Raw genomic sequence first — 16,639 nt, 5'->3', positions numbered from 1 at the left:
CATCCAATATTGTCTCTAATTCTACCCTGTGTCTATAAGCACACACCACAAGAATCCAAACACCACAAGAAGAACAAGACAACAGTCTTTGAATGCAACATAAAAATTCAGAAAAGCACAGCAAACATGAAACATTGAAAAGCTGAACTACATTTCTTTTGTTTGTTAGGATTACAATTTTAATTACATCTGTGTACATAGAATAAGGATGTTCACATAGTACAGGGAGCAGCTACTAACACTGGTACATTGGTATAGCATTTGATGGAGGTTATTGTTTATTGGTTATTTAGCGACTGTAGTTTTCTGGGGGCATCTAATCGGTTTATACATTAGATTACACCTCGTAACAGTCTGGAAACTGACTGACTTTCATGCTGTGACAATACTGGTTGAAAAGCACATATACTGGTTTAGCTACTTGTTAAAGATTGCCATTTCCAAAAGAAAACCTAAATCAATAAATAAGGTACAGAACTGTTAAATTCTTCAATTTGGTCAGAAGTCTACTACTCTGATTTCGTAATTTTGCAGACGTCGGCATTTGCCTTATTGCCTCTAAGCTACTACTGGTTCGGAGGGTTTTCCTGCGTGTGAGGTTGTAATTTTGCAAACAGGCAGTATCTCGTTCATTTGCAACTGAAGCAGTTAGAAATCACGTAGCAACTATACCTTTGTACAGTCGCCGTCTCCTAACACCGTTACAGATTGGCATTTGACATGGAGTATTTCTATGTTAGACTACTCGGATATACTGTAGGTGTAATCTAATCCTTTGAGTCAGTGAACATTTAGTTATAAACTGGAGCTCATGTTAAGAAACTGGATGTTTTGGACCAGACTGGCACACAACATAAATTGCATCCGTGATAATATGCACCTTCCCTTCGACTATTGCTTTAGTAAGATAAATTCCCACATTAATAAATGGCTGAAAACTGGTAAAGCTGGTACAAAAAAATCTCCGTTAGTAAGAAGAAACAAAACATTTAAAAAAATCTTCCTTCAGGATTCATTTGTCCTTCATTATTGTTCATCATTGTTCAAGCCAGCACAAAAATGCAGTATTTCTTTCTCTTTAGTATTGCATGAATGAATAAAGCTTAAACTATTCCCTGAAAAAGTTACATTGTAGCTAACCTAAGAAAGATCTGGAAGACTTGAAAAAACAATTAAGGAATCAAATGGCTGTAACTGATCTAGATGGAAAATGCAATGATAAGAAGCAGCCGATGCATCGTCGCTTAGTCGTCTAATTAGAGACTGCTCCTATGAAATCTAATACTGCATTCAGTCAGTTCATCGTGTTGTACTGTACTGCTAGGTACGGTGGTTCTCTCTTTGATTCCTTTGTCATTGGGGACATTATGGTTCATAGTAAGTTCACTGGCATCCATATTATGGATTTCCATCCTTTGGCAGGCCTGGCTTCCATCTCTCTTCAATTAGAGACCTCTTTTAAAAAGTTCAGCAGCAAAGGAAAAAGAGAAAAGGAAAAAGGAAAGGAAAGAACAGAAAGGAAAAGAGAGAAAAGGAAAAGGAAAAGAAAAACTGCATCAGAAAGACACAGAAGAAAAAGTTGAAAGCTGCTTCACAGTCTTGCTGCTAAATATCAGTGCAGTCATTTTTTCCTTAATTAAACACTAAGTTTCTTTGCCATTATTATCCTGTTTATTTTCCCTTTTTTTTTTTTTTTTTTTTTTTTTTTTAAAACGTGCATGATGGGGAAGCCCATGATGCTTTAGTCAGACCTTGGCCTCCAGCATTTCCAAAAAAAGTTTGTGCATGGGGACTTTGCCTTCCAGTTTGATGTTGTAGAAATGCTGCACAGCCTTGGTGGAGGTTTGCCTCAGAAGCGGGAGAGTCATCAACATCTTGCCCGCGCGACGTGGGTCTTCCATGTGCTGCCCGGCCTCGTAATCCTGCAGAGCCTCATGTAAGACGTCCTGAAGTTTCTGCACTGCCTCAACATCCTCTATGTGCATTGAGTCTGCAAAACAAAGGAGCAACAGGAGGTTTCAGTTTGGTGTGACGAAAGTCAGATAACGCTAAGGCTGCACAACGCTTTCACTGGTTCTGTCCATCCTCTTTCGCAAAGAAGGAAGATAATTACCCGCTAATTTCTATATTGACCTTCAGGAAAGTATCTGGAACCGCTGTGGAGCTACAAATGGATAATTAACTCTTGTGTAAGTCATCCTTCCCCCCATCCTCCTCAAACAAGTAAAGCAGTCGCCCTCGCTGCTCCATAAACCACCTCTTATGGTTACCGCTTTGAAGAAACGATAGCGCCGAAGGGCTGTATGAACTGAGGTCTGCGTTTTAGCAGGGAAACAAGAATGACCGCCCTACTACGGAAAAGCTCGGTAAAATTCTGTGTCAGGCTCTGAGGCTGCTGGTCGTTACCCACTGCTGAGAGACGCTCATCGTGGGATTGGGACCGCTGCACTGACACAAGGGATGTGATTTCCTGACGGGTTTAGCAAATTTCTTCTCCCTCAGGCACGTTCAGACAGACAGGCAACACTTGGTAAGTTCCTGAACAGCTTTTGTTCTGTGAAGCTAACATCTCCTACAAGGCGTAACCCTTCTCTCTCACCCCCTCAGAGGGTGGTTTATGTTACTGTTGGGGGGTTGCATTTTCTCTAAATCGCTCAAAGCAAGCACCTCGCCCCATACCTTTCCAGGTGAGATGTTTTGGTGGTGTGAGTATTGAGTGACAAGGCTAGATGCAACGCACACCAGGAACTAAACTAAACTGCTACATGACCCGGAAAGATGAAAGCAATGGAAGTGTGAAATAAAAAGAAAAGATCTAACTGAAATAACTGTAAAACCCTCAACAGCATAGAGACAGAAAGGGAAGATGTCCCCGAGAACACGCAGTTACTGGACCATGCTGAGATGACTTTGGACGAGCAGCCCTAATTCTCTGACTTTTATGTAGTCGTAAATGCCAAAAAACCCCTGATGTGGTCCAAAGTGAGGTGAATGTGAGTAAGGAAGAACAGTCGTAGGTGAGAGAGGCCACCAAACAGCCCCGATCAGCTACCAAAATTCAGACGGTCGACAGACTTACAGAGCCAATAAAACACCGTATGAAAATACAACCGCTGCGAGGGGCCATGAGCCCCAGGGGTAGGCTACACCGTGCAAGCTTAGCTCCGAGTGAAACTGGGGCATGGCACTATTAAAGTATATCCTTGAAAACTACTTAGTACAACGCTGCCTTGCATCTTGATTTTTTGGTTTTGGACTAAAGCTCCTGCTCCCAGCCAGAATAACAGCTGAGGAGTTGGACGGTGAAGACCCTGCTATCTGCCATCGTTTCCACACCCCGTGTTAAGCAGTCTGATGCCCTGGATCAGTATTTTGACAGAGCCTCGCGTTCTGCCCCGTTGATAATAACAACGTCAAATTTGGCACGTGCTTCAAATATCTGAATTACATTCAGAGACTTAAGATGCACCTAAGATTCATTTCCTAAAAGCTCACGTGCAACTATTTTCTCAGATAATTAGGTCAGACAGTAAATACCTCTCTCTTTTCAAACACAAACATGTAAACCAAAACAACCCAGCAAGTAACAGGTTAACAAAAATGTTCCAGCTTCTATTGTCAAAACAAATGTGCAAATTGAAAAGAGGAAAAAAAATAAAAGTTACAGCTCCTGCTCTAAAACAGACACTTAATTATATACAAGTTTGGATCATTTAGCACGTTTTATTGATTCTGATGACAGTTTATCTGTTAATTACACATAATGGAGTCCTATGGGAATTTTACGTGTTTAATAATTCTGAGTCTTAGTGAATACATGCTCTAAGAAGCAAGCTTAGGAGACATACGCTGCAGGGATGTGATACTGCACATCAAGGTGCGCTGGGCTGAAAGCAGAGAAACGCAAAAATCTCTCTCTTAGGGAAAAAGAAAGCTACAGCATTTTAAAAAAAGATGACAGGGAAATATTACCTCTAGCAAAATTTAGTTCTAATTAATGTGAGACCATTCCCCAAATCCATACATTTTTGATAGTTTTCTAATACAGCAATTCTATTAAATAATTCTGTGTCAATAAGAGAAAATCCCTGAATCCTGCGTCCTACAAACAGATGTTATCGATACAGACACGCTAACACACACACACAAACGTGACTGATGTCTTAAGCATAGTGTCCAAGCACCGGGCTTCATCTGGAATGCAAACTCCAAACAAATTGTCCCCTTTACTCCCTGACTCTTCAGCAAGTCCTTGGATATCCACTGTTGTGCTACACAACACACGATGGGCTACTCCAAGGAATTTTTCTACAAAACACACAGAGTTTTGTGCAGAAATCACACATCTTTCCCTCCTCTCCCAGACCCACAGTGCCAGGGCCAGATTTGCTGGGGAACCAGACAGGAGCACTTTAGCAGCAATGATACGCTCAGCAAGTCAAAGTCTTGCCAATTTTTTTTTTTTTTTAACACCATAAAGACACTGGCTTTCTGGAGAACCTGACTATAAACATTTAGCTTTTAACCCTCTACAAAACTGGCCTGATTCTTCCCAGAATCAGCATTTGTAACTGCAGCCATGTTTGAATTTGCAAATACATGGACGGAGTCTGGACTAATATATTTTTTGCACAGAGATGAATCTTGCCAGAGATCTTTAGCTCTGCCGTTTGGAAAGCGATTTGGTCTGCATGAGGAGGGAAAGGAGGAAGAGAAAACCCCTAGAAAACGCAAGAGCGGAAGGTGAATCAGAACCTGCCCTCTGATACAGCTACTGCAATCCATGCTCTCAAACTCTTCCGCTATGTGGACAACATCTTAAAAAAAGGGATCTTTTCCTCTCCTTGCAGGGGTGATTGTATACGGTCCCTCCGGTAAACAGAGCAATCGCTTACATGGAAAAGTAATAGCAGTAAAGCATTTAATGCATTCGTTGCTGCCTTTGAAATCAATTTAGCAGCTGGGAAGAACGTGACCAGCCAGCTCTCCACTGGCCTGATGCAAGCACTCCGCTGCCAAACAGTGGTTCATGGAGCGGAGTTGAGGAAGCTGTGCCTTGGGAAACAGATTTTGTCACAGGAAATGAGGTAGGAAAAAACAGCAGAGAGAGGGGCCCTTCCAAACAGTGATTAAGACTTCAAAGTGTTCTTTTAAAATGGCGATTTAGCTTGAAAGATTTAAAAAATGATTTAATCAAATTACTATGATAATGTAACTTCCCATTTACAGAAAGGATTCCAACTCACTTCAGCTTTACCCGTTCTAGGGTCTGCTAATGTTTAAATGCAAACTCACTAAATCTGTGCTGTTTAATTAGACCAGGATTCAGCTCGCAGACTGCTCAGGAAAATACTAATCTCTACAAAGATCCTTCTTCAACTTTTAGCCTTGCAGTTTGGAACTTCCACTTTATTCCCGATATTAAACGAATGTAGATCTAAATCCCTCAGGCATAAGCCTTTGAAAATAAGCAAAATGGTTGAAAATGCTGAACTAGCCAAGGGGAAAAGAGGAGAAAAAATAAAAGAAAAGAGAAATCTTTTCAGTAACTACAGACTGCAGATGTAGAAGTGAATTCAGAGCAGGTTAACTTATTGCTGACATACCCAGTCCTCACTAGTAAGAGAGGGCAATGTCAACAAGAACCACTGTAATTTAAGGAAACACAGGGTCTGTGTGACAATCCAGAAACAAAGAAATAATTCCACAGACAATATGAAACCGAATTATAAGTTAGGTACAAAGATTTTGAATGTTCTTCTTACACAAACACACACCCCCCCAACAACCTAGAAATGATACTTTTTTTTTTTTTTTTTTTAAAGTGGCTTTATAGACAGTCTGGATAATTTACAATTGCATCCTACACACATAGTATCCAGAGGAAACCTATACCCAGATGCTACAAAAATGATTTGCGGGCTGGAGCACCTCTCCTATGAGGACAGGCCGAGAGAGTTGGAGTCATTCAGCCTCGAGAAGAGAAGGCTGCGGGGAGACCTGATTGTGGCCTTTCAGTACCTAAAGGGGGCCTATAGGAAAGATGGGGAAAATCTTTTTAGTAGGGACAGCTGTGACAAGACAAGGGGTAATGGTTTTTAAACTAAACCAGGGTAGGTTTAGACTAGATATAAGGAAGAAATTCTTTACAATGAGGGTGGTGAAACACTGGAACAGGTTGCCCAGAGAGGTGGTGGAGGCCCCATCCCTGGAAGCATTCAAGGCCAGGTTGGACAGGGCTCTGAGCAACCTGATCTAGTTAGCGGTGTCCCTGCTCACTGCAGGGGGGTTGGACTAGATGACCCCCAGCGGTCGCTTCCAACCCAAAGCATTCTGTGATTCTATGACTCTATGTAATACACTTAAAAATCAGTGCCTATACAAAGAATGAAACTAAACAGGGTAATTTAAAAGTGTTGCCATTTGCAAGCAAGCAGGATTTGATCTTAAATGCCCTGCAAAAAAAGGATCCCAGGCTGGTGAAATTGAAGACCTCAACAGACAAACACAGGACTTGTTGCTGCGATGCCCTGTTAGGAACATGGGATTTCAGTCTAGAAGGGGGAAAAGTTGTTACTGATCAGTGCTGCAATGGGAGGGAGGGAGATCAACAAATGAGGACATCGGCCCACTGAGCTCTGCTTTGGGAATCTCGTTCTATCCTTGCAAATGCTTTCTTTCACCGTCACAGGATGGGAGAACAGAATTGTACCTCTTCTGATCAGCCGACTGATTGTATCATTGTGCAGAAATGGGAGAAAACTAGAGTTCTTGTCCAAGAAAAACACCACAAGATCCAGACAGAAATTCAGATTACAATCTACCTCATGTAAAATTCAAGCTTCATCTCAAATGCAGCAAACAAACATCCAGCCGCCCAGGAATTATTCAGAACATGCCACAAAGGGTGACAACTAGCTGAAGATTGGAAAGCACCTGAACCCAGGGCAAGGAGACCTCTCAAAATATTGCTCTGAGGAAAGTTAAAGGCTGGTACGTTTGTATTTTGTATATAACATCACTAAGAAGCAGTAGAAACCCAGGGGTCTCAAATTAAGTATTTCTTCACATCAGAAAATTCAAGCAGCATAAAGGAAGTAATTATTATAGTGAATCAAGCAGCAGGGAGCACGCAGCAGCGAACGTACACATTAAGATGCAGACAGGGAACACCAGAGAGGCAAATATCAACAAGTACTTGAAAGACAGCAGTTGCTGTGACGTTTGTGATTCCGTATAGCTGAGCAGTTCACAAACCCAAACCAGGTAAATCAGTTTAGAAAGTTGTAGGATCCTGGAAGAACTGGATGGGATGAAGAGTGAGAACAGCAGGCAAAATGGTTTTTGCTTTATGTAAGGACAACAAAATCCTGATCTGGATTATGTCTCAAGTAAGAGGAGTTTATTATCTAGATTGTATTGCCAATCCAAAACACCAACAAAAACCACTGCAGTGTTTATTCATGGGTGAACTCTTCTCAGAACTAGAGACCCCTTTCCTCTCCTGCCTGGAATGTATGCACAGGGAAACTTGCATTTTGCAAAGTGCTTACCTACGCTGTGTTTCTGTATAATTTTTATGAGAAACACAACATCATGCCATTTTGAAAAGCATATTGCTTAAGACCGAAGCAAGCCATGGAAATTGTCAATAGGAGATCAAACTAGGTTCTTGGTTCCCTCACCCAACAAGAATTCCCATCCTTTTCCAGTCTAGAATAGAAATTGCCCCAGATCTTACTTTGGTCCTCCCTGTGTGGGGTCAACAAATATATTTAATTTTGACCACCTACTTGCCTGACTTCCTGAACAAAACTATTTGCATGGTTAGGCTAAAAGACAAACACATAGACAAACAGAATTATCTTCCCTTGCAAAAGAGTATGGCAAAAATGGTCTGACATCTGAATTATTCTATGGGAAACAGACACTTCGATAGGAATTTATGTTGAAAATTAACGCAGAATGAATTAAGAATTCCTTGTCCATAGGAATTATAGGCAGTGGAAACCAAAAAAGTAAAACAAAGGCTCGTATGATTGATTTTAGTGAACAAGGTCTTAGTCTGGATTGCACTGGTTTGGCCTACTTTTAAGGACAAACATGAAAACTGAAGCCTCAAACCAGTTTTTAAAAACACAACAGGAAATGAAGATGTAATAAGAAAAATTACTTCATGGAACACGCCTATTTATTTCAGGGGCTAACTGGATTAGCAGTGACCTAAAACCACAGGCATAAGGTAAATTAAAACACAGTAAATCACCTTTTTTCTTATTTGTGAAATGGCTTACTTTCCACTGGGACAGGTAGTGAGGGCAATAAATAAAGCATTTCTTCCGCAATGCAGAACAAACTGCATTCTAGGAACTGGTGCGAGTACCTACTCAATAAGGCTACTCAAACTCTGGAAAAGGGGCATTCGAAGGATAGAGCTAGGGGGTAAGACACCTACTAAAAGAAAATGCTGACTGAATGCTTCAAAATCCTTTTTATCCACTACAAGGTATAAGTAATTGCCATAATTGCCACTGAGAGCCACTAGTCTAGTGCTGTGGAAAGGCGGGATGAGCCTGGCCCTCGGCAGCCGCAGCACAGCGCTCCCCTTACAGCCCTGCCCCGGCAGTAAGGGGCCCGGGGCTCCCTCCTCCCGCCGGCCACGGGGCTGCCCTCGCTTCTTGCCCTTCCCGAGTCTCAGGCTGCTAACGTGTACATAATACCTACCTATTTCATAACTTAATGAGGGATATCGCAAAGTTACTCAGTGGCTAGACCAACTACCAGAAAAAGAAAAAAAATAATTAAACCATTAATTAACTCTATTTTCCCTAAGAGTTATCTATTTTCTCTAAGAATTGGGAGTGCCATCTATTTGGTTACATGAAAATGGAATATGAGGAAGAAACTGCATTCAAGCAACACGTAAACTCTGACTATGCTGGCAACTTCCTTTTCTAAAGCTTTGTTTCTACGCTGTACTGCTCTCTATACAAAATTACATGAACGAGTTCACAGACCTTGCTATTTCTATTTGGCAAAATAAACATTGGTAACACACCAGTAACACACAGGTGTATGTCTCTATTTTCTATATGCCTGTTCAGGATAGATACATTTTAAACATGAATTCTAACACTAACAAGATGACTAAATAAATTAAAATGAAAAAAATGACATTATGAAAAACTAAATATAGTATGTTGTGACAAAAGATAAGCGACAGTCTATACTGGGAATAAAGACGATGCCCTGTGGAATAAGTGATTTATAGGGTTCTACCAATTAATTTTTATTATGATAATATTATTTAATGGTGATAACCTAGTGCTCTGAGTACACTTTTTTGGTAGCTGAAAAGCTAAGGAAGTTGTAAGAACAAACTGATTTTTTTTTACTAGGATAGATGATCGTGTAACTTTACTGGAATCAATGTCGATCTGTGTTTCATTAGGTTAAAATGCACGGGATACTTCTTGGTTCTCACTCCTTCAGCACTGAAAGGGTGCTGGTTTTTTTTAGGAGAGTTAATTAGAGAGACCAGAAATTGTGATGGTGAAGAGAGGCCCTTTTCTCATTCTGGTGGTACAGGCTAGACAGAGCTAGTATTAGCGTTTAAGATTAAATTTTCAACAGCGCACAGGGTTATACTTTTAAGTGCCCAGCATCCACATTTGGGTCAGATTTTTCAAGATGCCAGCAGCCTATTAGGCAGATACACATGGATCAGATTTTCAAATGCGCTAATGTATTTTGACACTCTAGTTCCTTATGTTAGGTCTTAGATGGGAACCAGCTTCTCTTAAAAATCTGGTCTCAGTTGTGACTCCTAAGCTCTTCTGCAACATTTGGCCTGAAGGCACAATTTAGTCCTTACTGATTAGGCAATTTCAAAAAACTGCTCACCTGCAGCTCCCTGTTTAGTATTAACTAATCGATACATGAAAGCATTTTCTAATACAGAAGAGACGAGTAGGTCATCTTTTATGCATTGGAGTGTTCACATGTGCGTGTGAGCACTTGTGTACACTTCAAACATATTCTGTAAATATTTCACCTTCCCTTACACAAGAGGAAGTAATTGGTACATGCATGTTTTGGAAACCATTCAAAGTTGATTTTCTGCGTGGGTAAACAAAGCGCTCATTGGTGCCAGCTTGCTTCATTTGGGCGGCGTGAGGTGGAACACAGGGCAGTTGCATCCTGCAGCTCCAAGGTACCGACTTGCTTTTGTGTGGAGAAGGGTAGAGAAAGACAGAAGGAACTCGGGATACTGACAGGACAAGGGCAACACCGTGTTGAGAGGGACTGCTCTGGAGTTCAAGCATAAAGGCTGTATTAATTACTATCGAATCAATGCAGGTGTTTAATCTGGTAAATTCCACATTAAGCACTACCTGTGAACATAACTGTTGAAATCACGCCTGTGTAGACTTTAACGTACACAGGACTGGAATGTCTATACATTTCCACATTGTGCTCTTATATACATATTTAAACTTTTCAGATGCTATATGCACTCCGTTTGAAACCAGCGACAATCTACAAGGTTAATACATCTTGCATTTCTGAAAGTTCATAGCAGTGGCGTGGCATCGGCCAACCCTGCAAAGGGACCATTTGGTAACGGCTGTCAGAGGATTGCCCTGAGAAAAGGCCCAACCTTTTGGAAACCAAATGGCAGGATTATCTCGGATGGAGTACTGCACAACTAGACTTTGTAGGCCTAAAGAAAAGTTAGCAGGTGGGGCGTTCTAATACTCACGATACTGAGATCTGTTGGCCAAAACAAAGCTTGTGGTATTTATTCAAACAAAATACAATCAATATGAAGACAATCTACAATTTCTTTTTCCTGCTTCTGTACACCAGCAGGGAAAGTACTGTGACACTCTATCATAAATCACTAACACAGATATAGAGCTATAAGACCATCTTTGCCGACTGCGTACAGTAGAGTCAACCTGGGAATCTTCCTAGACAGTGCAGGGATGGCAAAAATGTCTGAAACGCCTGAGATTTCTTATTATACTTCATCCATTCTCCCTGCAACTATAAAAGGGCTAACATATTTTAAACTGGATAAATAAATAGTGGAAGTTTTGGAAGAAAGCAGATGCAGCAACAAAATATATTACAATGTGAATTGCTAACTGATTGATTTTATAATGGCATTTTATTTCTTTTTTTTCGGCTATAGCTGCATTTACATTAATCAAGTTCATAGTTTTGTGAAAATAAGCTATTTCTGGGTTTTGTCTATAAAAAAAAGACAAAAACATTAATTTTAATTTCACTTTCATTTTACTTTCATTTTAGCAGCATTTGTAAATTAAAACACTAGGGGTCTGGTATTCTTTGATGGGCTGTAATTCTGCAGGTGCTGTTTTACACCTACAGGTTCGCGTAGCTAGAGCTGACAGAAGTTTGGTATCTGCTGCATGTACAACCCGAAGCTGAAACGTTGAATGCCAGCAGTCAAAAAACATTCTGTTGAAAGGGAAGTCGAATGGCTGGGCTGCTTTTTAACTCCTCCGTGCAATAGTTTGATTTTAAAATAGCAATTTCATTTCTTTTAAGATGAGGGAAAGAAATGTTTTCACCTAAATGTGCCCGGAATTTTAGTATGCTGAATTGTATTTATCTCTGACATTATCCTGGTTGTAATTCCCAGCGAAGTTAATGAAGCTACAGATGATTTTGACACACTCTGTGCACAACATATGACTAAACTTTTCTTGGCAGCAGTATCTTTTATTATTACTTAAACACTACATGTCTTTTTTGGGGACCGAAAAAAAAAAGTGTGAGTGGTATTTAACACCATATCCCTAATACTCATGCCCCTTATCCTTTTTATCGAGTAAACTACAGAAATAGCCCTAACTCAATCTTTGAATTACAGAATCAAAATACAAAAACTTCTCAATTTAGACTCCTAATTCCAGATTAACCGTCTTGCTCTGTTTATTAAGCATGACCAATTTTGAGAAAAATCCTTCTTGTAGCTGCAAAGCATCCTCAAGTGTCTATTTACAATGGTCTAAAATCATAAATAAATCTTCAATTAAAAACAATTTTGATCTTTGAGAGGCATTTCAGCATTTTGTTTATTCTGGAAGTAAGATAATATTCTAAAACTAAGGGCAGAGTTAGTGGGGTGGAGAATATTTTACAAAGAAACTAATAAGCATTTTGGCTTTGCATGCTTTTGAATTATATTTCCAATTAAAAATGCAGAGTGCTAAATCACATTACAAAGACAAATAGGAAAGTACAACTTCATTGTTGAAAACAATTTCCCTCCTATCAATCTGAGGATTCATGCATCAATATTGTAGATGAACTGTTAATTACAAAATCAATTAAAAAATTATTTCTAAAAACAGTCACGCGTCCTGGCTCTCAGGGGGGCAATTTGGGCAGAAGGTCTCATCTCACTAGGACCGCGCCAAATCACAAGTCGTCATCCACAAGTAAGCAAAAGCAATCTGGTTTTTCATTTTTCAGCGCGGCTGAGCCCAGCCTGAGATTGATCGTCACATATGGCCCCAGAAAACAAACTGTCAATACCTTGAATGCTGCAGAATTTGAACAAATAGCCGTCCGCCCATTCAAGCCACTCATTGCATCCCATTTAACAGATTTTATTGACAGTTTCCTTCTTGTAATTAAAGGGAAAACTACTGGCCAGCAACCAAGATAAAGTTCAAAGATAGGGTCAAAACAAAAGCAGATGGAGGGGCACGGTGTGACTGTCAATGGAACATAGCATCAGAGCATGTTATTGACACACAGGTATCTAATGATCGGCACGTCATTAAAGAGGGATCTATCGTGAACTTTATGCAAATGCTAAAAGGGACTTAAGACCACAATAAAGCATTAAGGAGACACAAAAGGAAAAACAACAAAGCACAAACGATTTTTACTTATCTGACAGTATTCACTGCTTCAGCACTTTTAAATTCAAATGCAGAAAAAAAATTCTGTCTGAGATTTTTAACCCTTGCTGCACAGGTAATACTTTTCGCAGGAGCATTCTCACCAAGGCAGAGCATCCCTAAGGTAAGGTATGGTCCTTGTGAGATTAAATAAGAATTTCCTCCCTCCTCCCAGATCCTGAATTCACCCTATCAAATAAATCAGTAGCTGCCTTTAAAGAGAACGTATATATAGCGTATGCTCATGCATCCTTTCTGTCCATTCTAATTGCAATGATTAGACGTCCTGGATTATGGAATGGATTTAGAAGAACATCTATATTCATTTGAAAGGATCTTTGCCTGTAAAATACTCTCCAAATCATACAGTGCACTATTCTCTACTCTCTTAGGAACATACCCCACAATTACTTAGAACCCGACAGCTCTTCTTAGTTTGAACAGCTTTGTTTGTTGCCTTTTAGACTAAGGTCTGATTAGCAATTTCTTATTTTAAAACCATGTTTAGAGCAAGCATGCAGAAAGTATTACAGAGAAGAAAAAAAAAAAAGTGACATATTAAAAATGTAGCAACTGTCATGCCACTCTGCCAACCTGAATTAGCAAGTGCTATAGCTTTGAGGGTGACAAACTCTTCTTTCTCCAGCTTCATGCTCTTGTATTTCTTTACCAGCTGCAGTATGGCATTGTTAAGGTCAAGAAGGCCTGCCAATTTGGATTGGTCTTCATCCATAATATAATCTTCAGCATATACGAGCTCATCCTCAAATGAAAGTGACCGGTATACAACACCGAGAATCAAAATCTCCATCCAAGCACTCTGCAGAAGGCTCATCTGGTCAGCTAGAGACAAAGTGGAGAATCCTGAATAGGAAAAAAATACAGAAAAAATATTAAGCACGTCTGGATCTGGCGGAAATCTGCTCCTCTTTTTGATTTATTTTTATACACATTGTGATAGAACATGTACATACTCTGTTATGCTCCCTTCTGCTTTTGTGCCTCTCCTCCCCATCCTACTATAGAAAAGTACATCAATATCAAATCAACTGTTTTCTAATCAACATAACATGAAGTTATAAACAAGTTGAAATTTGCAGGCTCCTTCTGTAAGAACCCTATGAATTTGGGGAGTGTTGCCATGATAGCCTGCAATTTCTATGTCTCCTTTGTTCTGAAATACTCATGCTCAGTTCTAAAACCTAGTGTTGTGAAACAGGGATCTGATGACTCTGTTCATCATTACCATAAACCAAGCAGGATAATTTAGGAGAGAAAAAAACCCCACAGCTTTTTTTTAAAAGGGAAGACTTGATGTTTTAATAGAATTAAGGTGTTTATCGGAGGAAAATTATCTTTGAACTTTAACCTGGGAAAGAGGTAAAGTAACACCTCCTCAGAAAAGATGCTAATTACTTCTGTAACAGCTCCTGCCTCTACTACACTTGTTGAAATAACAGGGTGGCATATTAAAGCGCCAGCTGAATAGCAGTCACACCATCCTTCTTCTGAGGGCAACTAAACGTTTAATAAATGCCTCTTACTGAATTTCACTTTTGTTCTTTTTTTTTCCTGCTGTCTTTCCTAATAGGATCAGTAAGGGCAAACATCTTTACTGCCTTACCTTTTCAGACTCTTGTTTACAGTACCTGTTAATTTATAATATCAAACTGCTAATATCCCAGTCGCATTAGGAGCTACAAAACAATATGGGAGAGGAAGTGATTTTCCTGGCCTGTTGGTGAAATGCAGTAGTTTGCCAGTTGGCACCATAACCACAGTACTTAATAAAATCATCAAAGGGGATTAGTCAAGCTTTTCTTAAAGGGTCTTAAGACATGTCTGAGGCTTTCATTTGGTTGTTTATGGAGCTGCTTACATGTCCTTTGACAGGGTTCCCGCTGTAAGAACATTCTTTTTGGCGTTCAATTACACTTAAATGCACTTTTCTGTTTTGAAAGCCGAGAGTTACAGTCAAGCAGGAATATATCATAAACCAGCAAATCTGCAAGGCATCTACTCCAAACCAGATTTTCTCTATAAGCACTAAGCAGCAAAACTAATACAATAAAAAAGAAAACCCCGCATCCAAACCACCAGGCATCCATAAAAAATGAAACATAAAACTGGCTGCATGCTCGCTCGCTCTCATTTTTCTCCCCCTCCTTATTTGTTTTCATTTTCTCTTAGTGTCTTTTGAGTCTTGTGATAGAACTGTAGCCCTCTGCCTTAAAAAAAAAAAACCAACAAAAACCGAGCCAGCAACAACAGGAAACCCTTGAAGAGGTGACAATGGAAAATAACACGTATGCTATTAAAACAAGTAAGAGGGAAATGGAGAAGAAATAATCATTTGAGAGGTTATAGGGAGGAATTCATGATTTCAATTAGCTTCAACATTTCTGTTCCTTCCCGTCTTTCAAGAACCAGTTTTTCTGCAGTAGCAGATGGACAGAGAACGTAGCCTGCAGCACCGTCCTGTGACAGCCCCATTCTCCCTCCCAGACACTGCTGTTAGTAAATAGATTTACACATTCTCCAATCTCCACACATCTTTCTGCCGAATAATTAAAAGCAGGATGATTAGTTTATTGAGTGGAAGGAGGAACTTTTTTATTGAGGTCCATCCACGATTTTATCAGGGCCAGCACTTTTACGGTTGTCATGAGGGTGCAGGCATCCAATTTTTCTTATCTGCCTGATTAATACAAACGCTGTTTCAGGACGCATTAATTAACAGATACAAATCTACGTTCTCATGGAAGGATCAATACAGAGAAGAAAAGAGGCATCAATGTGAATTTAGTGCTGATGATGGAGAAGGCACTCTATTGACATTTACGTGCATAGAAACTTTAAAGTTGCAGTGGAGCCCTTTTGTCCCTGTGATTTACAAATTAACAATTTTTCAGGTATAACAATGTTTCACGGACTTCTGAGGAGTTTAATTAAGCAAAAAGCAATAAAGTCAGGTTTGATTTTAAAAAGTTTAACCTGCAATTTCTCCCTAGTCTTTTTTTTCCTGAAAACTCCCAAATTCCTTCTTTTATTTACTGTTCTATTTTAGTACAGGTTTTTTGTGTTTGTTTTTTTTTAAAATAAATAATGGTATGTTTCAATAACATTTATGGTGTGCCACAGTCAAAGGAAATTACATATGCCCTGTGTGGGGAAAAATGGGATGTTGCCTATAATTTATTGTACTGCGCTCTTGAAGAATCTGCATTCTGGTGCAGTAAATATACTAATTGGTTTTATATGAAACATAAAAAATCAAAAGAAATTTTTTACATTATAGAAAAGCTGGCAAATATAAACGACACTGTTCTGCTCTCCAATAATAAATCAAATAAACACGATTATTTTCTTCCTGATCGAAGTAACTTCCCCTTGAAAGCCTGCTCAGTGAAAGCATGTTTTAACTTTTAAAGGCATCCCTCATGGGAATGTAAAGCTGCATCAAGTTGTAATTAATCTGGTTTTGTTTTGTTTTGATTTTCAGAAAATGTGAAAGCATCCAGCATGTCTCTTGTATCGCACCAATGCCCTTTGAATAGACGTTTAGCAAGTCCCAGTTAAAAGAATAGATTACACAGGCATATGTATTTACATACAGAAATTTATTTTTAGTTGTTTGGAGGAGGTTATACTTGTTTCATGCCAAACTGTGCTCTGCTTCTCTGAGCTTTTGTTATATG

General features: G+C 39.5%; 1 protein-coding gene across 1 annotated transcript in view; it reads right to left on the bottom strand.

Annotated features, from left to right (window-relative positions):
* Positions 1-1,745: 1,745 nt before the first annotated feature.
* Positions 1,746-16,639, bottom strand: part of ESRRG (estrogen related receptor gamma) — a 233,433-nt gene continuing 218,539 nt past the window's right edge. The window contains exons 6-7 of the mRNA XM_035902206.1: positions 13,536-13,805; positions 1,746-1,990 (exon numbers count right to left, since the gene is read on the bottom strand). Of these exons, the coding sequence (XP_035758099.1) occupies positions 1,746-1,990; positions 13,536-13,805 (515 nt within the window). The remainder of the gene's footprint in view (positions 1,991-13,535; positions 13,806-16,639) is intronic.

This window comes from Egretta garzetta, unplaced genomic scaffold (genome assembly GCF_000687185.1).
Source record: "Egretta garzetta isolate BGI_Z169 unplaced genomic scaffold, ASM68718v1 scaffold339, whole genome shotgun sequence".
NCBI classification, from domain to species: domain Eukaryota; kingdom Metazoa; phylum Chordata; class Aves; order Pelecaniformes; family Ardeidae; genus Egretta; species Egretta garzetta.
Note: the sequence above shows the minus strand (reverse complement) of the source record. Positions and strands in the feature narration are given on the sequence as shown.